The following is a 25556-nucleotide window of genomic DNA, read 5'->3' as shown; positions in this document are numbered from 1 at the left end:
CATTTGACATAGAAAAGAAACATGACTGTCACCGTCGAACATCAAATTCATCTATAAAACAGACACTAGGCTACTGTAGTTTGAAAAACACGTCCAAACCAGAGTTGCCTTGTTAGCAGGAAGGTGCTGCCAGTCTTCACGTCACTGCAACAGCAATAGAACTACACACAGACGGCAACTACATCATCTGAGTCCAGAGCCATTAAAACCACACTGGGCAGGTTAGCTACCAGGATGAGCAACAGACAAAGGCCAATGAGTGAACAAACTAGTCTTCCCTCATCGCGGCTGCAGTTTCAGGTGCAAAAACACCTGATTCCTTTGGCATCAGAGGAAAATTCTTTCTTTTATGTCCTGGGGATTATTTATGTGGTTGTCATTAATTTATAAAAGATGGCAGTGCAGCTAAATATGCCTGAATATTTACCCACTGATAAAATATCAAAATAAAGACCCAGCAGCTGTCGAACCTTCTCCCAGTTTGTGGTCTACATTTGACGTGAACATTTGGACAGACTGAATCCGACCTTTGGGTTTTAGTGTAAATGAGACTCAGCAGGTGGAAAGTTGAAAGTGCATCACTGCTGAATGTGGCTGTACAGCTAAAAGCAGACTCCTGCTGAGCTAATATTTCCCTTATTCCATTACTGTGGTTTATGAGCAGCCTCCTCGTTCTGTTGCCTGAATCCTTTTCTGAGCCGCAGTCGTCTGACAGCTCCTCACCTGCTGCTGCACAGAAGCTGCCTGCAGCATGCTTTGGCCGGAAAATCCCTGCTTCTTTCAAATAGCTGACCTTACAGTCATGTTTAGTGCGTCATCTCTTTTTTAAAAAACTTTTTAACGTGCTGAGCTAGCTGTGGCCTTCTCTGTGAAGAGTTCTGTTCCTAAATAAAATACACTGGTATATTTAGAGTTGACATTTGTAACCAAAGCCTTTATGTTTTAGAAAGTTATTGGCCTGGGTACACAGGAAATGGATATTTAGCATCTCCTCATTACTGTTCACTGACCAAAGCCATGACACATTCTGAGGAAATGTTTACGTGACTTTGTCTTATTTTTAATCTTTTACTCTTCCTTCATTGTTTCCTCCATCAGACGTCTTTTTACTTTTGGTTTTTGAAGCTCCTGCTGCCTGTTCCACACATCCTGTAACTACGAAGTTAAACCAACATGTATGAAAAAAAACAAAACAAAAAAAACAGCTGCAACACTAACGTCATTGTTAACATGGTCTGTGTGTAACTGAAGGGAAGAAGTTAATTCACTTAGGGACAAATTAGAGTCGGATCATCTCAGGCGGAAAATGGTCTTACTTCATTTCAGTGTGAGGCAGCCTGGGAAAACGAGTCCATTGGTGGTTTGGCCATAAGACAGTGATGCTTTTGCATTAAATCCTCTCATTTCCTTCTTGTCTTATTTTACAATCTTCATACTGCGTCATATCAGTTACAGTAATCGTCCTCTTGTGGAAATAAAATCTTTTTATATTCAACATGTACACTTATTCACACATCAGCACAAAATACAAATATAGATTTATTTACTTGTTCTCTCTGTGACATCATCACCTCACCAGACGTTATGTCCATGTTGTCATTTTCAACAGAAAACACCAAAGACGTAGGAGCCTCTGCATGTGTCCGGAGCCCTGGAGTGTCAGGCTCATCCTGGGTCTCCCCCTCCAACATCAGATAAGGTGGCAGGGAATCCAGTCTAATCCCTACTGATCCACCCAAAGGTATGATGGGAGCTAGAGACCACCTGACTGCAGCAGGGAGTCAGTGAAGTGAAGCGGCAGCTGAGTGTTTTTTGTTCAAAGAGTTTGTTCCAAAATGGGTAAATCCTGTCACTTTTTGTAGTGTGTGTCATCATTTAGGCTACAGGGACCATCTCAAAAAGATCACAATTACACATTTTCCAAACAAGTACTGGGTGACTTTATCTGGAGGTAAATGGACACCACAGATGTTATTGTTGTAATTAGCAACTCATAGCCTTGATCCAGAACTTGATGAAGACCAGAAGGTAAATGTGAGAACTGGAATTGGGGTTAAAAACTCATTGAAACTGTTTATTGTGTATTCCCAATTTTCTTGAGGGGTTGGGACCTCAATATTTCTAAAATCCTGACTGGAGGCACTTTGTCTTTGGCTCTTCAAACCTTGACCCTTTTGCCTGCAGTGAATGCTGTGAGCACAGGCGTGGTGAAAGTTTAATCTGACCCGTGAGTGGCAGAGGATTGACCTTCAGGTTTTGCATCAGTTTCCGAGTGGCAGTCTCTCACACACAGCTTTCGTCCTTGTCCCCATGACTTTTGTTGGCTCTACGCTTCTCGGTTTCCTGTCCAGTTAAAGAGAACTCCTTCATCTCACGAACAGAGTGCACCGCTCCATTTCGTAACTTCCCAATATCGCCCAGAGGCAGCTGGGTGGAGTTATAAGCCAGTGGTGGGATAGTGTTCACCAGTATGAGCTGCAGAGGCTTCTTCTCCGGCTGGTACTGGCAGCGAACGTAGCGCAGGAATGCCGCCCTGTATGTTTTATTGAACAGTGTGTAGACCAGGGGGTTCACGGCCGAGGACAAATATCCCACCCAGACGAAAACATTCAGCAGGCCTCCCATGAGTTCAGCATCACACACCGCTGGGTCACACACCACCACCAGAACATTGGTGATGAAGAATGGGCACCACATGACCACAAAGAGGAAAAACACTACCCCGAGGACCTTGGACGCCTTCTGCTCATTGCTGATCGACTGCATGGTGCGGCGGCCAAACAGCGAACCGGAGACGCTGCCTCGGGCAGCTCCCAGGCCGCCACTGCTCCCTCTCCCGCCAGCCTCACGGCTTATTGAGCGCCTGAAGAGCTTCTCGGAGGACAGTGACGTTTGCGGAAAGAAGCTCAGGGTGAATGTCGTGCTCCATTTGGGCCGCGGGACCAGCTGATCCAAGCAGAGGGTGGCTTCATTCTGCAGGGCACTGATGGTCAGGAAGTAGGTGACCACCATGATGGTGAGGGGCACGAAGAAGGCCACAAAGGAGCCGACCAGCACAAAGTTGTTGTCTGTCAGCAGACAGCTGCCATCTTTGAAGACTTTGGAGTGGTCTCTAAGTCCCAGCACAGGAATTGGCATCGAGATTCCTGCAGAGAGGACGGAAACAGCAGAGATGAGAATCACAAACCCAGAAATGTCTGTGACTGATATCTGTGTTTGTTTGTGTGAGAGTGAGATTAGAGCCAGCTGGTGGGAGGAAAACCTGAGGACTTTCTGCAGCAGAAAAAGGATTCAGACATTCAACTTCGAAGTAGCAGCACAACCCTGTAAAAATACTCTGTGATAAGTAAAAGTCCTGGATTTAAAATCTGACTGAAGCAGAAATACAGAAGCATTGTTAACGAAATATTCCTAAGCTCTTAACCCACCGCTGGGTCGAATATCATGTATCAGTGTGAACTTTAGCACATTAATGCCAAGATATGTCACAAAAATGACAAATGTCAAAGTCATGATGGCACCAGAGGATCTCCAAGGTCATCAGGAGGATTTCTGTATCTATAAATTAATGTCTGTGCAATCCATCTACTTTCATGGCAGTTCAACATTTATTTTAGTTTGGACCAAGTGGTGGACTGAGTGACAATATTACTGGGGTTAAAAATGAATATTTGGAATAGCAATTTAGGAAAAAAACTGTGTTTGGATTCTGGAAACTAAACTGCGTTTTTAGATAGTCCTGGGATTTTTTAGTTTTTTATTTTCCCAGTGGTCTCCAGTAGGAAACAGCAGGCAGTCCAGGTGGAGTCTATCATATATTTCACCAGACAGGCCCAGCTTTTTGACGTTATCCGTTCACTATTAAATGTGTCAAATTTTCCATTAGATCTGGGGTAAAACTCCATTTCTCCGTTTGTCTGTCTGTCACGGTTTGAGAGGAAAATGCAGGTTTGCCTCCCCCTGTTCTGCTGGTTGGGGTCGGACTGTATTTCCAACCTGTCCGTGGCCGAGCCTGTGGTCACCACAGCAGCTTCGCTTTCTGTCGACCAATTTCTACATTTCTAACAATGTTTTCTCTGAGGGGGAGGCAGGAAACAGGAGGCGCTCTGAGTCAATGTCTCTCTGGGGTTGATGTGATATGCTGCCTCTAATTGAGTTTCCTCAGCCTAAATCTTTGTTGGTATCGGTGCATAGGTTGGTTGTGCAAACTGCCTACAGCGGCACCAAATAGAAAATTGGCCGAAAAGTTTTGGATGAGGGTAAAATGTCAGTAATACGCTCCATATCAGCAACACCCCAGCAGAGGGAGATAAACTGAGCAATCGTCCTCACACCGGCTTCTCATTACCAGCTCATTACAAACAGGAGGGAAGGGACAGAAAACAACAGAAGAGCAGGGAGGAGGATGAGGAGGCTGGAGATGGACAGACACAGAGAGAGGGGGACAGAAATTGCTGCTGCACGTCGGGAGCAGGAGGGTCAGTAATGGATAATTCTGTTTAGGTCTCAAAGGTTGGACAGAAAACTGGCAGCTGCATGTGGGAGGTCTGCTCACTTTTCCTTTGCCTCAGAAAGAAATATTAAAGGTTTTCCATCCCCGACTATTTTGGGCCTGTTCAACACTCAACACTAAGATAATTAGTCAGTTAATCAATAAGCTGATGACAAATCTGATCACTTGAGTCATTTATAGGTCAGAACAAAAAGCATCTATAATGTGAGGATTTTCTCATGTTGTGATGATTTATATCATTGTAAACTGAATATTCTGGAGGTTTTGGACTGTCACTGACATTTTTTATTATTTCCTGACATTTGACTGGTGAACTGTTTCTTGTAAAGTGCCTTGAGGTGATCGTATTATTTGACACTACACAAATAAAGCTGAATGGAATTAAAATGGTTAATCAGCGTTTGGACAGCCTGCACTCAGTTGCACTTTGAGTCTCGGACCCTGTAGTGAAGTGAAACGATCTCAACAAAGTGGTGGAGACCAAAACCAGAGCTAAAAAACAGGGAATGCTGGACCTGCACCACGTTTCCTAGTGTTTGTCACCCAGTCGAGTTCTGTGGACACAGGTTGTAGCTAATCAGCTCTGACAGTGACTCAGCCCATATCCACTCTTTTAAGTAAGTGATCAGTTTTACGTCAGGTCTGTTTGATTGAAGATTGTCAAAGAAATATTTTGACATTTGTGTAAATCCACAGTTTGTCTTTCTTGCAAACTGGTGTGTTTGGCTGATAGCCCTCTCGTGTCTTTGCAGTAGCAGAAATGTCTGTGGTACAATACAAAACTCTGCAGCTACGTGTGTGTTCATTTTAAATAACAACACACATAATTTGGAGATGCTCAGGCTATAATGTCATGATTGACAGCTGATGTCTGGGCAGGAGCATCCAGGTGTAAAGTGCCGTCAGAGCCTGAAGCTCAGGAACCTGCAGTGTTTTGGCGTCTGCTGTGCTGTTATTAAAACTCCATCATGATGATATTCAGGCTAAATGTCAAGGTGCTTTCAGGCTCCTCATTACAAAATGAGATTCAGGGGGTGAGTGTGTGGGTTTGTGTGTGTTTGGAAAACCAAGCAATTAGTTTATCTGACTACCGTTCTGGTCTAATGCTGCTGTGGCTGATAGAGGAAGCAGCAGAGAGTTTAACAGAGCAAGAACAGATCATTAATAGCCTTTAACTGGCGTCTTCTTCAATCCAGCTGGTCAGGTGTTATTTGGAGCTGGACACTGTTGATACAACAGCCTGTGTATCAGCTGTGTTCTTTAGATAAGACCCTCGAGCATTGATCACAGATATCAAAAGCTGGATTTGTCAGTGTTTTGGATTTCTTCTTTGTCCCTGATGGACCTTCTCTGCTGTAAATTCATCAAGAGACACAAGAGAAAATCAAAAAAACTGGACAGATATGGGAGAGAAGATGAAACCGACAGAAGGGAAAGAGCAAAGCTGCAGCCTGAAAACTGACCGGGTGGTGTTTCAGACATCTACCTAAAATTCTTCATTTGGAAACAACAATGACTCATGTAAAAGCTTTTTGTTAGGACTTCACTCACTTTGTAAAAGCTGTGATTTCATCCTGTACCTGGTGTAACTGATGTGTGGAGGTGGAAAATACTCTGGAGGAACATTTCTCTGGGTCGAAGTTGCTCGATTAAAGAAAAGGCAGACTTCCAGTTTGGGGGAATATGGGGCTCTGTTTTTGGTGGTTTTAGAAACTAAGCTCTGTAGTTCAGTTTTTGGGCCCTCATTGCTCTGAGATGCTGTACTGGGGGATTTTTTTTAGCTCCTGCTTCAGGAGGGGTTTTCTGTCAGCACTTCAGGGACTATGTATTTTACGAACACTGACACCTTCAGTCATGCAAACAACAGCAGCTGACTGATGCTGAAGTCCTGGTGCTAATGAGCAAAACAAAACTTTTCAGCAATATACCAACTGTCGGCCGGCTAATGTTACTTCATCATTCCTGCTGGTGGTGTCAGTGCAAAGAGAAAAAAGAGCATAAGGTGTGTTTGGAGTAGCTCCACCGGTCTCACCCTTAGCTGTTTGGTCCAAACTGCCTCTGTGTCCAGTTTGGAGCCAAACCCTGCAGCCATGTTCAACATCTGGTGAAAGGACTGAAAACCCTGCGGTGATGCACATGTGCAGGACCATGTAGGGCAATGACAAACTGCTGCTCACATTAGCCGACGCTGATAAAAACTTGTCTTGTTTTATTCTGATTTACAAACGAGCTGTGGCCAAACTGTTTAAGTAAAGAACTGCACAGACCCTGAACCTTAACTGCTGCCTTCATCTGAGCAGCATGTGCAAGTCAGTGTGTTTATAGAGCACATTTAAACACAGACCAAAGTGATTCCTGAGGTTGTGAGTGTGTCATCCTGTCTGAGCCTGTTGTGTCTGTGGGTTTTTGGCTGCAGGAGCCTGAAGAGCTGCAGTGATGTGACTCAGACCGAGGAAATCCAGCACGGTGCTGAGCCGAAGCTGCAGTGATTGTGGATGAAGTGATGGAGGTGAGTGAGCTGGAAGATCCAGTCCTGCAGTGAAACACCTGAGACTAAAAGCTGTCATGTTGACTGTAAGTCAGTCTGCAGCTACACCTTTACGTTTTAAACACGAGGCCCTACGTCACCTGCCTAAGCCCAGTCATCCTCCTGACTCATTTCAAACTGTCAGACACATGAGGCGTTTGTAGTTTGTCCACTGATGTGACTGCTCACCGACACTGACCACACACAACCAGTGAAGGCCCCAGATCACTTCTTCAAGTCCTGAAGGAGCAAACGTCCATAAATAGCTGATAGCTGTCTTGTATGTAACTTTTTTACTTGTCCTCAGTGGAATATAATATATAGATAATATCATCACATATTTAGAATCTATAAATAGAGGTGAAATAATTAGCGGACATGGAATTTAGTTCCTGAGCAGGTGGATGCCAACAGCAGGTGTGTGTTCACATGTAGGATGGACTCTGAAACCTGCTGAACTTTTTTAGATGCCAAACATCTAAAAACTTATTCTTAGGTTTGTAGGTAGGAGTAAAAAAGAGGGAGGTGCTTTTATGATTTGTTTAAATCCAAAACTTCCCTTTTAGCAGATTGATGAACACGAGCCCTGACTGTAAACAGCTGATTTATCTCAGATTGTCTTTCCTGTGTGATGAGGACGAGAGCAGCTTCTGGGGCTAAAGGAGAGGAGCATTAAAACCCACACAAACCCTGATAAGTTAAAAATAACAACACATGAATACGTGCATCCAAAAATCTGCCTTTCTTTGTTCTTCTACATGCCAGCCTGCCGCTCTGTGTGAATATTAGACTGTGGGGGTTGTGATCACATCACAATAGCAGCTCTGGATGGATTACAGCTTTAATACCTGCTCTAAAGACGTGTTCACTCTCAGAACTGAAAGACAAGTGTCTGCAGAACTGGCAAATGTTTTGGTGACAGAGCCAGAGTTGCTCTTTGCTGTTGGCTGTGTTTGTTCAGTGTAAGTAAAACGCTGGCAGCCTTCAGCTCATATTTTTATACTGTAAATTCATTTTACTGCAGGACTGTAAACTGACTGTATCACCAGATATGATCATCACTGCTGAAGCCCTGAGATATGTTCACTAACGACTTTGTCCTTTTTTGCTGTTACTGTTAATGTTTTTAAATCCTTGTTCCTGCAGAACCAGTGCATGATTAAAGCCACATGACCTGCAGGTACCCAGATCCAGGCCCTGGTGTCTCTCAGCTTTACAACCCCCTCAGGACTCTCTGCTATGTACAGCCCTTCTGTTGTTATTCCAGCTTCTCTACCCTGTGTTGGCAGAGTCCGCTCTGTCAATGCCCCCCCCCCCCCCCCCCCCCCCGCCACCTGGCCAAGGTCGGAAGAAGCCAGTAGTGGTTTCCAACAGCATTTCCAACAGTGCGGGCAGACAGGCACCAATGGGAGTGTAACAGCGGAGGAAAACCAGCTGAAACACACACTTTATTTATAGTCGTCATACTTCAATAAATGTTTCAGTCTTCGGTGAGAGAATCTGCGGTGAACTCCAGTACATGTTGATGTTTCCATGTTATGCTACTTTTCCTTTTGCTCCACCTCAGGTGGTCGATGCTGTTTCTACTGACAGGTGATGGTTTTAGTTGCTTTGCAGATTCTCATGCTGAATATGATCAATGTTTGATTAACTCCATAAAGTGGCTCCACCTTTAGCAGCTGCTCTTGGACCCTTATTTTTATTAACTTGACTCACTATTGACAGTATTGGAAAAGACCGGGGTCCATTATTTGAACCATCCAGCCCAGCAGGAAGCAGAACTGGGTCTGGCTGTTACAGTGAACAAAGGGAGTCAGGATAATGAGGCTGTGGAAGGAAAGAACAAGACACTTGGCTTCAAACGATGGAACGACAGCTCAGTCTCCAGACTCTCCAGGTGAAGATGGAAAGACACCTATGGGTGCAACACCAACAGGTGCTGTCTGTGACAACAGTATTAGATTCAGCCACAGGGTGTGAGGCTGCTGGATGATCCAACATTCACATCACATTCACTGAGACCTAAAGTTTTCACCTGCACCTGAACTGACCCCCCAGGCACAGACACGTAAAGGGCCCCAAGCCTCCTACACTTCCAGGACTGAGACTCTCCGACTGAGCAACAACATGAATTGAGGTCAGTTTGTGTCTTGTGGTTAATTTTGTGTTTGTTTTTACTAATTTTGCGTTTCTTTGTCTATTTTTTGTCATTTAGCATATGTTTCTAGTCATTTACTGCCTTTGTGTCTGTTTTTGGTGGTTTTTATGTCTCTGTAGTTTTCCTGCATCTGATTTTGGTTCTTTTGTGGCTGTTGTGTAGTCGTTTGATTGGGCTCCTGGGTAGATCCACTCACTAATCCATCCTTGAGCGGAAGTTTACATTTTTCTCTTCACGAGAAATATTGTGTTTTGTGCAGCTGATGTCAGATTCACTTATCAAGCCACTATACACATCACCAACACAACAGGCTCTTACAGCCAAACATTAGCAGGAGAAGAAAGATAAGTAAATAGAAATCTTCCAATAAGTAAACAAACACTGCAGTGCAGTGAGGGCCAGCAGGAGGAAGACTAAATAAAGTCTAAACAGCATGAAGCTGAGGAAATGAAAGCATTTAAAACCATTTGACGACACCTTTTGTTTAGCGTCTTTGTCTCAGCCTAGTTTGTGTTTTCCCTCCTTGTCTCTCAGGATCATTTGTTCAGATAATTTCAGGTAAAATCTTCAGTAGGAAGAAAAACTAAGATGTGTTAGTGACACAGATGAGTTTCCTCACACTTCACTGAGCAGACGAGGGAAAACACGCCTCCCTCCAAATGGCCTGTAATGAACGTGGTTTGTGTCAAAAGATGTTTCCACTCCAGTGAATCAATATTTGTCGTGTTCATGTTCAACAAGCGCTGCTGGAAATTCCTCAGTGTTTAAAGATGTGTTTATCCTGCAGAGACAGGCCTCACATTCAGCCTCACACAGCAGCACGTCCTTCATGTCATCTCTCCTCCTGAACCTCCACTTCCTCTCTCGCCTCTTCACCCTCTTCCTCCAGCCTTATCATCCGTTCTGTTCTACTGAAGCCACTGCTGTTTTTTCTCTCCTGGCTCCCTCCTCATGTCAGCGTCATGTCTGGGGAAGAATACGGGCATCAGGAGGCCTGAACGAGCTAGTGTGCGTACCTGCTGTGTAGTAAAACCACATCAACCTGCCGCAGTGACCTCATGGCTCACAGACTGTAGCTAGTTAGTACTTTCAGTGGTGCTGTCATTAAAACCCCTGTGGTCTCTGTGGAGGCAGCTCGTGTTCTTGTTGCTCAAACATTTGCACAAAATCTGTCACAAAACTCCTGTTTGTCAGAGCAGAGAGTCTGAACTGCATCTGCAGGACTGTGCAGTGGCCCACAGGAGAACACAGGAGTGATTTGCTGCTCCTCTGACAATCAGGCCCAGAACAAATCTGAGGCATGTTCATCGTTAGTGTGACCAGCAGATTCAAATAAGCTCTTTAGAACATGTTCCAGTGTCAGTGCCGAAACGCTTCATAGCCTCAGCCTGGATTATGTAAGTGCCATTTACACATTATCAGCATGCATTAATGCGTTTGAGCGTGTGCATGTACGCCCCCTCTCCCCCCGTGTGCAACAGTGTGTAAGCCCCTGATGATACGTCCAATCAAATCAGAGCGTGACCACGAGCACTGCAGCAGCAGGTCTGCCGTAGCGCCACTCATCACACTCCCACGAGGCAACGCTCTTTTCTCCTGCTGACAGAGGAAATCAGGACTGTGTGTAAAAAATTAACCCTGATGAGTAAAGCTGGAAATAATCTCATTGTGCTTGTGGGCGGTGCAGCATAGCGTGGCGCTGAGGTGTGTTTGGCCCGCAGGTACGCCTCAAGAGGGCGGGGCCAGCTGCCCGCCACGCTGACAACCTCCTGTGGTGTCGGGGCTTCAGCTGCAGCTCGGTGTTTTTTCAGATTTAGCTTTGACTTATTTGCATATACACATTAGAAACTGCAGCAAATCAACTCAGACTGTGTGTGGGTGGGCCGGGGAAAGAAGAAAATGAAGTGAAGTTGTCGGAGAGAGCGAGGACACTCTGCTAAACCAAAGAACACCACAACTCCTCTAATTACACGCTGAGGCCAGAAACAGACAGAACAAAACTCTGGAACAAACTAAACAACAAGCTGCTCTTTTTTCTGCAAACTGTGCACTTCACTGCTGAGCTTTGTACAAAGAACCTTCAGCTGTCGCTCACTGCACTGATGCATTAAAGTGTGTGTGTTTCTATCGGACTGTGGACAGGTTGGTTGGTCCACACCTTCTCAGGCTCCTGTTTTAGGGTTAAGGTGAGAATCGGGTTCGGGCTTAGGGTGTAGGGGTCCTGGGAATGCATTATTTCAATAAGTGTCCACACAATGATGGTCCTGGTCCTGGTCCTGTTCCTAACTGGACTGTTCTGCCCTTTCCACCTCTGTGTTTTCCCACCAGCTCTGCCCTGCACACCAGCCTCCTATTCTGTTGTCAACCAGTCCTGACCTCCAGACCCACCACACCTGTCCCCACCTGCCTGTTCCTCAATTTACCTGTTGGTCTTGGATTTCTTTGTGCTTGGATCACTCCCTGGACTGTCTGACGCCACTGAACCCGACTCAGTCTCTGACTTTTCTTCTGGATTTCACTGTGATTCAGTCCTGACCACAGTTCTGCTTCCAGAGTGTCAGACCAGCAGCGTTAAACTTTACTGTCTTTATCTCTGGGCCTCATGTTCATGTTCGAACAGTCTTTGTTAGTCTTCTGTAAATATTTATCATAAAACAAACTCACGTCAGACGAAGCAGGAGAGACAGGAGAAGGACCTGCCACTGACAAAATGCATAAACTACCATGAAGCATGAAGTCATAATAAATTGGCTTCTTCTGTGGGGGAAGCAGAAACCAATCCTCAGGATAACAGCCTGTAATTGTTTTTCAGTAGATCTCTGCAACATTTCTTCATTCAGTCACTTCCCTTTGTGTGGACGAGCTGGACAACACAATTAAAACAGACAAACTTATCTCCAGCAGCAACCAGAGCTCAGTAAGGACGTGATTGCATCAGTTTATGGGGAAAAACATGTAAATGAGTGAATCCCAGCTATCGCGCTTCGGTTCTGGAGAAGGAAGGAAGGTTAAATTATCTCTCAGCAGCTCCGGTGCGACTCGGTCATTAGCAGCCACAGTGCAGAATGACAGAGCTAATGAAGTAAAGGCAGCAGGAAGAAAACCCAGAGCTCAGGGCCGTGGATGAGCTCAGAGGCCTTGGGCTGACAACTCACTCCTCATGAATTAGTGACTTTGTTCTCAGTCGATACAGTTTGGAGGAAACACGAGTAATTGTTTGGTTTAAGGAAAGAAGAAGTTGGAGGAGAGTTTGAACTCTGGCCCCCTCCACCTCTGACCGGAGCAGAGACAAGATGTTACTGGTCTGCAGACATGTTTAACTGGACTTATAATTTTCTCCTTATAGGCCTTTTTGGTGCTGATTGGTTAGTCTAGGTTTCCATCAGGAAGTGGTCTCCAAGTAGAAAACAGTTGGTGTTGATGTTGGTAGAAGTGTGAGGCTGAGTCCAGATCCACAGTCCAGAGCTGATGCACACAGTGTCTTTGCTCTGCCTGACTCGGGTTTATAGACAATGACGTGATATTTCTTCAGTGAGTCTATAGTGAATGTGCACACAGCCTGCAGGGCCTGTGCCATTTCATTAGCGGAATGGCTTCCCCCCGATACTGATATTACACATCTGTGTCCATCTGTGTCTGCAGCTTAAACTGGCATCAGATAATGTAGCAGGTTGGACTGAGGTAGAGGAGAAGCAGCATCATGTCAAGCTCAGGTCAGAGATAAAGATAAAGACCATGGACAGTGAGCAAAAAGAAAAGCAGAAAGACTCAAAATGAAAAGGAAAGGTTTTCATTTTAGTTGTTCGTAAGATGCCAGAAAACTTCTTTAAACAGCAGATTTTAAAACTGAGCATGTTAGTGAGAAATTTTCACTTGGCAGGAGCCTGAGGAAGAAGACGACTGACAAACTGGGCTCTAAATAAAGAGCACCAGAAACCTTTGCACTGCTAGTTTTATTATTGCTTTATTAGTTTATTTCTTCTTATTCTTTATTGTTTTGGACTGATCTTAACCTTCCATCCACAGCACTTGATGTTACCTGAGCTTATTTTTCATCACAGTAGTTTGAGTCTTAGGTCGTTTTCCTGCAGCGCCGTTTCTGCAAGAACTGACAATAAATAGTGTGGTAGTTACCTCAGGACAAAATATCAGCTTCCTTATTCCGGCCAGTATGGGCTATTTGTATCACGAGGGGAAGAGTGTGTTTTCTTCCTGATGTTGTTTTCAGGTTTTGCTCCATTAATTAGCTTAAAGATGGAGCCCCATTATTTTCTCTTTGCCGTCCGAGGTTTCCTGAGGTGCAGAACAGACAGACGGATCCTACACATGCATTAATGGCAGTAATGGGAAATTTCCAGATATCACCTGGGTATAGTTCACATCTGAAAGAGAGACACTTACAAAGCAGAGCCCTGAAGAGAAGGGACAATAAGCGACACCATTAATGTGTTCTCAGACAGGTTTTCTCCAGGTTTCTCTTCACTCGGACCATTAGAGGAGTTTTCAGCTGCGTTGAGCACAGCGTCTTTCATGCTGATGCTTTTGTTCTGCTCATTTCTGGATGGGATCTTTTATTAAAGGTCACCAAGACTTTGACCCCCTTTCATGATTTCTCCTCATCTGCTTTGTCGGCAGAGAAATCATTTCAGTGTAGAGCGCTGAGTTTATGTTTACTATGTGGACCTTTTACTGTCGATATTCACAAAAGACTCGTGCCATTTATCCCCTGACAGCAGCATTTAGCTGAAAAACTGATCAATCTTTTATTTCCATCGTCACATCTGCTGGTGCATGTGCAGCAGCTGTGGCCTCCTTGTGTTTCTGATGCCGGAGCTGTCTCTGTTTCATGATGAAATATTGATCACGTCTAAACGTCTCTTTATCTAATGATTGCAGTTTTCGTGAATCATAATGAGTGAATCTCCACAGCTCACTCTGTGGTGTCCCGCATGACTCACCTCTCCTCAGATGACACATTGATATCACTTCTCCATTTCCATTTTCCAAACTAATCACTACAAAAGCAGTGGAGGGTGAAACAGGAGGGAAATTTATTTATTTTTTTTACTAGTGTGTAATCCTGATATTCGGGCTGAGTGGCTGTTTGATTATCTCTGACGATGGTGGTCACTACTGAGGACAGGCTTTGATTTGAATGATGTAGATTCAGAACAGGGGGAGAAGCTGCTGTTCAAGATAAATGTTTTATTCCAGTTTGAGTCCAGAAGGTTGTGACTGGGTTGTGATTCCTCTAGTGTTTAATGATTAGAAGATACTGGGCAAATAAAATGAGGAATGTCCCCTGTACATAACAGCAACAGGGCCCAGACTGACCGAGACTCAAAGGAGTCCCCTTGTTTTGAGACCTGATGCTTATTCTCTCTTTATAGTCATGTGTCATCTTTGCGTCTTTTCTGTCTTTTGACTTTTCTTGTAGCCATTTTTGTCTCTTTGCAGCTGTTTCGCTTCGTTTTCCTCATATTTAACCTTCTCTGAAGCCGCTGTGTGTCTCTTTGTAGTGACACCGCACTGGTTCAATGTGATATTTCTTCTTGTATCACTTGTTCCTGTTTTCATCCTGTAGATGTGACATGTGCGTCACTCTGTGAACAAAGTGCTGCTTGTATTGTCTGTTATCTGCTGAAATCAGGATAACTCAGTTACGCCTGCTGTAAATCATTAGGAAAGCAAACAGCACCGACATCCAGCTATAATGTTCCTGCCATCCATTAGTCCGATCAAATCTGAGAGCTGGGCACACTGCCACCTGGAGAAATAGCAACTTTTCTGTCATGTCTCATCTTAATTAGCTTATTGTGAAAGCATAATAACAAGGAAACCAAATCAGCTCAGACAGGAAAGTGACAAAGGTTTGGGATAATGCAGCTTCAGTCAAACAGTAACAGATGGTTAGTTTTGCAGATTGGTAAATAATGCAACATGTAAAAAGTGTTATCAGGTGAAACTGAAATGTGTGGTTTTCCTGCTGTTTGTCATTTTCCTCCATATTTTCACAGAACAAGTGTAAATAACAGCCATGCAGAGCTAATGTGCTTTCTGCTCGGCCCTCCCAGCACCTCCATCGCTGTGTGGCTGCAGCCCCATATCACATTTCCTGCTCATCTAGGCCCATTGACCTGAGCAGCTGGATACCAGCCAGGCAGGCGGGGGCCATGTATCGGGCCCTGATTGTTCCCTTGGCACCAAAAAATTATATGGAGTCATAAACGTCACTTGTGTCTTGAACACAGGAAAATTGCACCTCATGAGGAGGCGACTGGCCTCCTCGCCTGGTTACTGCTCTGCTCTCTCTCCTCTGCATTCGAGGCAACCGAGGCATCGACGAATAATCCTTGTCCATCAGCCAGTTGTTCCACTCACAGGGTGTTAAAATGAACCAGGACAAACATGTTGACAAATCTCATACGGTCTTATTTTCACAGCAGCCGGTGTGCTCAGGTCTATTTGTTTAGAGATGTGTGGTAAAACTTTAAAATCAAATCAACCCCCAAACTTCCTCTCACCTCATTCTTCTTTCTACAGAGATGGCACAGTCCAGCACTTCGCTGCAGACTGTCAGGAAATTTCACAAGAGGAAGAGGAAGATGATGAAGACTACTGATTTTTTTTCTTCAAATGAAGACAGAGCAGCAAACAGTCTTCAGTTATTAGATATTATTATTATTAGATCGGGTTGAATCAATTAAAACCCACACTAGAATCTAACACCTCTCTCTAGGGAACAAGTTTCTGAACCAACTTCCTTCCAACTTCTCTCTCCATTTTTTACTTGTGTGTGTGTGTGTGTGTGTGTGTGTGTGTGTGTGTGTGTGTGTGTGTGTCCTCACCCACTGAAATCGTCCACACTGCCATGATCTTGATGCGGGCCTTGGTGTGGGAGTTGAAGCGGCTGTGGTGGATGGGGTTTCGTATGGCGATGTATCGATCCAGAGAGATGGCGCACAGGTGCATGATGGACGCCGTGGAGAACAGGACGTCCAGATAGATCCAGATGGGACAAAGGTCAGAGGGCAGGGGCCAGCCGTAATCTGCAGGAGGGGGCGGGTGTGTGAATGGAAAGGTGAAGACAGGAAAAGACCTGGTGAATTAGTGAAATACATCTTAGACTCTCCAGCTGTTTGTTTCTTCAAACATCAGCACTGACGGTCAGTTCTGCTAAATGAAATCACCACCCTCTGTACAGCACACCTGTCCAAAGAAGAACGTGAATGTGAAGAACCAGCTTTAGTGTAGTTCTTCTATTAGAAGGTTTTGACATGTCAGAAACTGGCATCATACTGCTATCACAGTTTTAACTGTAATTACTGTGAAAAGACGTCTTGACACTTTCACAGTGGGACATACGAGCGGTTACTGAACCTGTGTTCATCCAGTCAAATAGACTCACCACTTATGTTGAAGCGTTCAGCAGGACTAAGGCCCTTTCTTGAAATGAAATGTGGTTCAGTACGAGAAGCGTTATGCAGATTTATTCCGGAGGGCGTGATGAGAAGACATCAACAATGGGGCAGCTCTAAAAATAAACCTGTCCTGTTTGGTCTTGAAGCATTTCTGCCTCCAGGATTCAGTATATTGAACAACGTCGTGTTCTTGCTGTGGCTCATTCGTTCTGACACATCAGGGAAAATCTCCGCTCTCACCTGGTTAGGTGTATACCCGTTGCCATGGATACCAAATGATGGCGCGATCTCTGTCTGAACAATATGATCGGGAGCTGGGTTTAAAAATAGTTTTGCTTTTCCATTCATGTTAAAATCCGAATCTACGGCTCAACGGATCCACTGCCACACAGCCACAAACCCACTGACATGAAATCATGTCCAGGAGATTCTCATCCCATTTCACTGTGCCAGTACAGATGTGATTTACCAGGAAAAAGCTAAACTAGTATTTTCTCTGTATTATGAGCCATGTTAGGAATGTGCATCCTGTTTTCACGGCTGGTCTCTTTCATATGACTGGACCCTAATGACACGCTGTTACATTTGTTTTTGTCCCCGACTGACGACTGACTATATTTGCTGGAAGTGGACTCTGTGAAAAAGCATCAGCTGGGCCGTGGTGATGGCTTTCATGGCCTTTAAAAACGATAATTACACAGTGATCGCACAGTGATAAATGAGTCATACAGATGGACCTGAGAGCACGCTGCAGATACGTGCACACTGTGATTCACCTCATATATCACAGGCACGTCTCCCTCATGGCCGTCTCTAAATATAGGCCCCGAAATTGGTCTGGAAACAGGTCAAATGGAAATGACATTATACAATATTCTGAATACTAACAGGAATGGAAATGTTTTATATTCTATAGGGAAAAGTGAGGCAGGTTTATTTCCAGAGGCCTGTTCAAAGAGCTTCACCCCAGTGCAGGGCATTAAAAATCACAGTTCCATTCAGAGGGGAATATAAGAATAACAGCATGGCATTTCTCTGTAATCAAATCTCTGTTGTTTTCTTTAAAAATAGGTTCAAGTCTGAAAGAGAAGCACCACACTGGCAGCCCCATGAGGCTGGAATACTTGGTACACAGCAGGAAAAGTGGAGGGGAAACGGAGCTTGTTTTGCTATTCTTTGCTAGGTTTTTACACTGAAATGGTAAAAATGTTTGTCTGGATAGTGGCAGCAGAGGAAAGGCCATGCCAATCAAAACTTGACTGTAGTTGTCAGACATGCAAACCATCTTCACACCACAGACGGTTTATGGCTGCCTCTAATCCAGAACATGCCTGAGGAGAAGCTGCAGGTGGAGCTGCTGTTGGCAGGACTTGGTCTTTGGTTGGGGAGGGAGGTGGAGGTGGAGGAGAAAAATAAGGAGAAACTGCACTAAATGGGTGAAATCAATGATACTGGACTGATCCTAAGCTGAACAGCCAATCACAGCAGCCTTTCTTAACGACAGACCTGCTGATTCCCACAGACGTGACCTCAGCTCATCAGGTCAGCTCACATATGGCTCAGTTTCTGAGTCAGTATATCATTCAGCTTTACGTCTCACAGCTTTGCTTATTTGTTTATTTCCCAAACATGCATGTGTTGCTACCTAAATGAAGACCAAAGGCACATATTGATGAGCTTTTGACAGTTTGCAGATTAAATTAAATCCCATGTGAAGCTGCTGTGCATCATGGACGACAGGTTTGTGAGATGGATTTGAGTAGGCGACGTGTTTGTGCAGCACCCAGGAGAAGAAACAGGGAGACTCATTGCAAGAAGCAAAGGGCTGAACAAAAACAGCTGAAGAAGCTGATATTAGCCTCATAGCCAACACACCTTTTATACAGAACAGCATGGTGGCTTGAACAGGAAGAATAAAAAGAGGGATGGACAACAAAAGTTTGTAAGATTTATTCCCATGTTGCTGTGACTTTTTTGTTTCCACAGCCCAACGTGAGCAGAGAAATGACAGTGGATCAGTTCATATAAGTGAATTCAAATTCAGAGCAGGCGATTGAAACACCATCTGCAGTCGGGAGATTTTTCACGGTTGAGGTGTCACCGTCTCCCAGGACCCAGCAGAAATAGATGTAGAGCTGAGGGGATTAGAACCAGACCATCATCACAGGCCTCTACATCATCCCCAGCCCTGAGTCTCTGTCATCCCTGCCGCTCGACAGGTGAGGGACGACCTTTTATTATCTGGGAGCAGGTGACTCATCCATGTCGCTGGATGTCACCATGGTCACCACCACACTTTCTTCTGTCACCTCTTCCCCCTCCTCATCATTTCCTTACAATTTTTATTCTCAGCGGTTTTCATCGTCCTCTGACAGTCACCACATTGTTCCTGTCTCTCCTGCTCACAAACAGCCTCCTCTCTTCTCTGGCACTTTGTCCTGCACTTACTTTTCCATCTACTTGAGGCATAAACCATTCTGCTGGTGGCAGGTGGTGCTTTGCCAATATATATGTGACAGAAAACTATTTCCAAATAAGCACAGAATCACCAAATTTCATGGCAGTCCAGCCAATAAATGTTGAGAAAAGGCCAGTAATGGAGAAGAATCTGAACATCTAAAGTCATTGATTATATTGGTTTGGTCATCAGTTACTCAGATGATCCTTTTCTAACGTGAGACTTTAAAATTTCTGCTGTGTCCATTCAGGGTCAGCAGATGTAAATGTGACTGAAAACAGGTGGATGGAAACTCACAGTTGAGCCTGACACATTACCCACGTCAAGCACAGAGATACCCTGATAGTAACAGGCATCAACACAGGCCGAGCCGTGTTCGTGTTGCTCCACCTAAATAAACCCCAGCAGGATGCTCTCTCTCTTCCCCACAGAGCAGCACAAAGAGAAAAGGAGAATTCCCCTCAGGGTCTGATAAGGTATCACATCATTCCTGATTCCACAACCTGTGACGCCGATGACCTGAAACCGGAGTGAATTATCCCTGCCAGAGAATTTCTTCCCTCTCCCCCACACACAAAAAGAGAAAGCCACTGAAACCTCCCACAGGACCTGCTGAGACCTGACTTTTTGCTCCGCCGCCTGCAGCTGCAGTCGGATCCGGCTTTATGAAACCTGTGGCTTTACACCCAATGTGTTCTGGCGTTGTCACCTCTGCTTGTTCCTCTCAAACAGCTGGGAGACATTTGTGTGAAAGCTTCAGAGAGGCTGCCGCTGTGACGTCATTCCTCCGTAGCTGACACCGATTAGACTCAGTCCATCAGGGTTCAGGCCGACGTACCTCCCTGTGAGCGTTACACTAATAGTTTCACTGCTTTTATTGCAGCTTAATGGGAAATGAAGCACTGAAGTGATTTTAATCAGACTGTGCAGCAGATCATTGGTTCTGATGAGGACACATTCAGTCCAGCATTATCAATTCATCCATCGATTGATTTTTTTTTAGTTTTAGTTTTTTTAGTTACAGTTTCATTTTACGGTCATGTGTCAGCAGTCCCGACATGACCCTGGATCCAGCAGATAAAATGGTTAAAACATGACCATGATCCATTTCCTGCTGATTGCTAATGAAATGAACAGCACTGACTGTGTCTCTGCTTTTCGTTTGCACAGTTTGTAACATTTAAGTTAAAAAAACAAAAACTCACATTAACAAACAGCTGTTGCAAATATGAGCTGAAACTACTGACCAAGGAATCAATTCGCACAAAATGAACTTTGAATTATTTCAAAAGCCAAATGCAGATTCTGGATTCTGTTTGATGTGACAGTAGTTTTTAGTACAAATGACTTTCAGTGAGCTTCAGCACTAAAGTGACATCAGTTTTTTTAGATCTTACAAAACAACAAGACTGAAAACAACAAGCCTGGACCTAAAATGCTGCCTGATGATCTGATCTTTGCTGGATGGAGCTTTTTCCCCCCTATCACCAACCTTTGCTGCAGTAACAGGCTGAGGCGGTGCAGCCACAGGTCTAACGGGGGCAGCAGGATAATTTGTGGCGTTTTATTGTGGAATGGTTCAGGTGAACAGTGGGTCAGTCTCTCAGGTGCTTCCTCAGGGTTTGATGTGATGTGTGGGGCTCTGCTGAGTATCGACTCCTGGACACAGATATGAGCCGATTCGATCGCTTTGCTCCTCACCTCTGGGTGACTGCACCCACTGAGTGCTGCTGCAGGCTTTCATGTGGCACAACCTACACTTTTCTACCGTGTCGAAGGTCTTTGCTCAACCTTTAGGCCTTTAGCTTCCAGCTAACAGAGCATGTCTGTTTGTGCCTGCAGGCTGTTGTGTGTTTTCTTTTGTGTTTACTCTTCAAACTCACTGGAATGTGGTCATGTTTGGGCATCTTATTAGACCATAGTTATGGCTCAGTAGGTCCCTACTCACCTGCTGGAACCTACCAGAATGTTCGGTAGGTCATTATCATCCCATACATCTTTACTGTTGTCATTACGTAAGTTATGTCCTCAGGTTAAAGCACAACAACTATTAGGTTTTTAGGCATTAAAACAGCTTGGTTAGCTTTAGCCACTCAAACTGCTGAACGTACTGTACTTGGTTAGGTTGAAGAAAGTTAAATCCAAAATATATCTTTTTTAGATTTAACTTTCCTTAAAGAGAAAATTAGACATTAGTGAGTGAAGAATGTGCAAGGAAACAGAAGACCCACAGCATGGGCTGTACAACCATCTAATATAAAGTGATTATTTAAAAATGTGCAGACACCCTGGTGTGAGCTGCAAATGAAAGGAGTGAATGTTGAAATAAATCAGCTTTATCAGGCTGGTCGCTGAAATAAAAGAATGAGCCTTTTTTCTGCAGCCAAAATATATGAACAGAGACAGCTCCTGTCGTCTGAGTTTTCTCAGAGGTTGAGACAGAGAAGGTTATCTGGTTTTTGATCAGAAGAGGATCGTGATGAAGTGAAGAGGATTCTGTTTTTGTCGGATTCGGGTGAAATGCAGAAGGCAGCCAAAACATTATTCAGAGCGCGAATGCTCCGAGACACCTCTTGTTCACGGCCAAGTGTGCATGCTTTCAAAAGCAAAGAAATATGAAAATAATTGATAGAGGAAATGGAAAGCGGGAATATGAGCTCCCAGGAGGGCAGTCACACACAGAAAGACTGATGTGCTAAAAGAAGAGCAGAGTGAAGAGAAATGTGGAGAGAAGGAGGAAGAAGATGCTCAGCATGTGGTCAACTCACTTAACATAAACTTGACACACAACACACAGTTCAGTTTGATGCTCCTGCTTCTCCAAATCTGACTCGTTTATCTCGACAGATATTCAGATGTATGTCAGGAGAGAGAAGCCTCAGACAAAGTTTGTTGTTTCACTTCCAGCAGCTCCAGACCAACCTACTGATCCATGTGGACCAGTGTCTGTTTGAGCTCTGGGTTTGGTCTCCACCACCTCCTCAGGGAAACCTCTGGCTCTTCAGCTGGTAAATGCTCCACTATGTTCTGACCCAGCTGGTCTCTGACTGTGTCTGTCTGCTGTTTGCTGCTGAGCAGGTAGAGGACTGTGGCTTTTTACAGCTGCAGCTCTAAAACAGGTGCTGAAACACTGAGGCCCAGAACCAGGGAACCAGAACAGGTCAGTTAGGTCCAGACACTGAACAGTGTGAAGCTGAGAAGCTGCAGGTTCATGCATGATATGTTGATATGTTCTTAGATATTGTACTGAGGTTTTACGGCTCATTTTTTGGTACTGAACAATGAAATTGTGTTCTCTTATTTATGTCACAATGAGGTTTTTGCATTTAGCGTGACGTATTTTAAGGTGTTTGTCCAAATGTCCTCATCAGCTGGTTTGAGGGAAATACTGCTGATATTTAACGTGTCAAACGTGCGGCTCTGTTGTCAGTGTGGCAGCTGTTGTTCATCTGAGACGTGGTCGTCTAAGCTCAGTCTGGGAGGGGGATGGTAAAATTATCATTAGCATAACTCATTATTTCTTTCTTTCATGTCAATTTAGAGCAATATCTGCAGGAAATCACTTCACATGTGGCTTTTAGTTCTATTACACACGTTGTCATCTTGATGAAGCTGGAAAATGATGGAAGTGACACATCTCACATCTGGGACCCCTATCTTTGGACATACTGTCACAGGCTCTCTGACTCAGCTGCCAAAAAGCTTCACATCCAGGTGCTACTTTTTTTCCACAGATCATGTTCAAAGATGCTCAGCTGCAAATTTATTTTCTAATCGCTCCGTCCCAGAGAGCCACAGCAGCCGACAGAGCTGAAAGACAGTCCCAGCTGGGTGGGACGTACTGGTAATTATTGCCACGGTTCCATCCGAAGTGTGTTTGTGGTGATAAAAATAAGTTGATTGTATTAGTTTTCAAGAGCGCTCGGACTCCTGAGGCGGCAGGATGACAGCACTGGGGACTAGACGAGAGGGAAGCCGGTAGCCGAGCAATAGAAAAGAGGCGCCAGGCAAATTACCAAAGTGCTGCTCTCTGCTCTGTGAGCTCACTACCAGGTGGGAAACTGAAGTCACATCAAAATAACAAAGCGATGATGGCGGCAGGACTAAAAAGAAACAATTCAGATGATTCAAACTGCAAATGAAAGCAGTGAAGGAAGAAAGAGAGAAAAGCAAGAGACAAAGACATCGACAGTGAAAGGAAGCAGACAAAGTGGAAAACGAAAGAAATGCTAAAAGCGTTTTCACAGCCTCTGGGACACGATAATGTGAGATGGATAAAAGTTAAAGTCTGGTGTTATTCTGTAAACCAGTGATGTGTTAGACCATCACTCACTATTATCAGTCTGTTCCAGCCAAACCCACAGATGAAAATGATGATGCAGTCATGGGCTGTTCACCAGCAGGAGCAGGCAGTGGCAAACCACAAACCCTCAGCTCTTCCAGTCAATCTGTATTTATTGATTGTGATCTGCAGCTGAACTCGTCTCGGTTCTTCACCAGCTCCTGTGGCTCCACTTTTACTCTTTACCCTTCACTCCTGTTGCTGCTGGAATTAGGTTCAGATCACTGAGGCTCAGCAGCAGCGTGGACACTGTGAGGTGGGAAATCTGTTCTGCTGAGCTCCCTCAGACCAACCTGTGTCAGATGCACCGATGATTTGGCTTGTTCCTCGTTTGTCTCAGGAAAAATTCATGGACGAGATTTTAAGGCTCGTGACTTTGGAAAGGAGCTGACGTCAACAAGTCTGATGTGTCTGAGAGAAGAGTTGTTAGCATCAGCCCTCTTCCTGTCCACAAACACAAAGATAAGACTGCAGAAGAAGAAGTCATTTAGTAACATCACAGCTCAGCCACCACCCATCGGTGCTGTCAGAGGTGTCCCGCTCGCTGCTCGCACACAGATCGATGCCTTCTCTCCCACACAGATCATTCAGGGATCAGACACTCGAACAGCTTGATGCCTCTTCTGTGTGATCACCTGTCGAACCCTCTGGAGCTGCTTTCTTCATGTCACTGTGGTGACAGACACTCAGTCTGACGTCAGCTGGCAATGACGCATCTACTCGTTTTGTGTGTCCTTAGATTCTCTGGTCCAGGGACCCCTTGGTCCCTGTAGGTCCCTGAGCCTGTGCCCAAAGGCTTTGTGGATGCAACAAAGTGTTAGTCTGGCACAGTCCACGTGTTTCAGCGTGAGCAGAGGCAGCCTGACTTACACTGAACATTTAATGTTGACGCAGTAAAACCAGGATCAATTAGAACAAAATGAAATGAGATTAACAAAATGGTCAAAATACAGAAAACTGACAAATAACAAATCACAGCCAGTGCCCCAACTACATCCTGACTACAGTCATACAGTGCTAAAATATATAAAAACAACTTTCTTCACATCAGAGTCAACAGCTCGTAATTTACTAATCATCCTTTAATTAAACCAAAGTTAATGTAATGAACCAGTATGAAACTGATTAATGAGGCTAACGCTAAGAGCTAAGGGCTAAATCCCTCACTCTGTGCTCCTGCACATCCCTTTTGGAAAGAGTGAGGCTAAATTGGGGTTTTACTGTGTTTAGCCCTAATGCTGAGCTATTCCTCAGTATTTAAGGACTCGGACCTTCTGGGAATCTCTACAGGAGGAGCAGTGTGGATAATGGGCCCATATCCCAGGTCAACAGCAGAGAGACGACAGGAGATGAAGGGAGAGATGGGAAATATTAAACACAGGTCCTGGTATGAGAACACATGGGCCACAAGGGGCCTCTGTGTTGACATCATCACAAAGCTACGTTTACAGTGAATTTATAAGAAATCCAGCCTCTCCCAGCGGAACGTTCCAGACTCCAGAGGGAGGCTCCTTAGAGAAGGAAAATATTTTTAAAAAATGATGATGTTTATTTAGTGTTTAGTGTTTAGTGTTAGTGTTAGCCTGTTATGTTAGTGAGAAGAGTCCAGAGCTCAGTTCAGACATGGTCATACTACTATAGTACTAGTGACAACAGCAGAGGTTACAACCACTGAGTTGTGAAAATGACTTTAGAACAGAGTTTCATGGATTTGCATGGATTTGAGCTGGGCTTGGTGTTTTTAATGGGCTCTGATAAGAATGACTGCATTTAAGTAAAGTCAGAAGGTTCAGTTTGTATAGCAGCTCCTGTGGTGGCTGCTGGTTCGTCACTGCCTGCAGGTGGAGGTGCAGGTGCTGCTTTTCTAATGCCGCCTGAACAGTGAGTGGAGCAGAGCCTTCAGGTGTGGCAGCAGAAGAATGAGCCGGGCACTGACAGTCTAATTACACCACCGTGATTAAAAAGGCATGTTGGGTTTAATGAGAGCAGTTCAGCTGCCTGCAGGCTGTGTTTCACTTCACTGGGACACATTTTAACTGCGTTCACATGAACCGTGGACAGAGAAATGGAACCGGCATCTTGAATCTGATGTGAATCCAGACTCCTACGTGTCAGCTCTGTGGGGTTTGTCTCAGCG

The 25556-nt window shown here is 44.6% G+C and overlaps 1 protein-coding gene across 1 annotated transcript in view; it reads right to left on the bottom strand.

The window, feature by feature from the left end:
- Window positions 1–2283: 2283 nt before the first annotated feature.
- htr2aa (5-hydroxytryptamine (serotonin) receptor 2A, genome duplicate a) overlaps window positions 2284–25556 on the bottom strand; it is a 36704-nt gene continuing 13431 nt past the window's right edge. Inside the window, exons 2-3 of the mRNA XM_026295851.1 lie at window positions 16047–16247; window positions 2284–3146 (exon numbers count right to left, since the gene is read on the bottom strand). Coding sequence (XP_026151636.1) covers window positions 2284–3146; window positions 16047–16247 — 1064 coding nt within the window. The remainder of the gene's footprint in view (window positions 3147–16046; window positions 16248–25556) is intronic.

The sequence above is a fragment of the Mastacembelus armatus genome, chromosome 21 (assembly GCF_900324485.2).
Source record: "Mastacembelus armatus chromosome 21, fMasArm1.2, whole genome shotgun sequence".
Classification (NCBI taxonomy): domain Eukaryota; kingdom Metazoa; phylum Chordata; class Actinopteri; order Synbranchiformes; family Mastacembelidae; genus Mastacembelus; species Mastacembelus armatus.
This window is presented reverse-complemented; position numbering and strand designations above follow the sequence as displayed.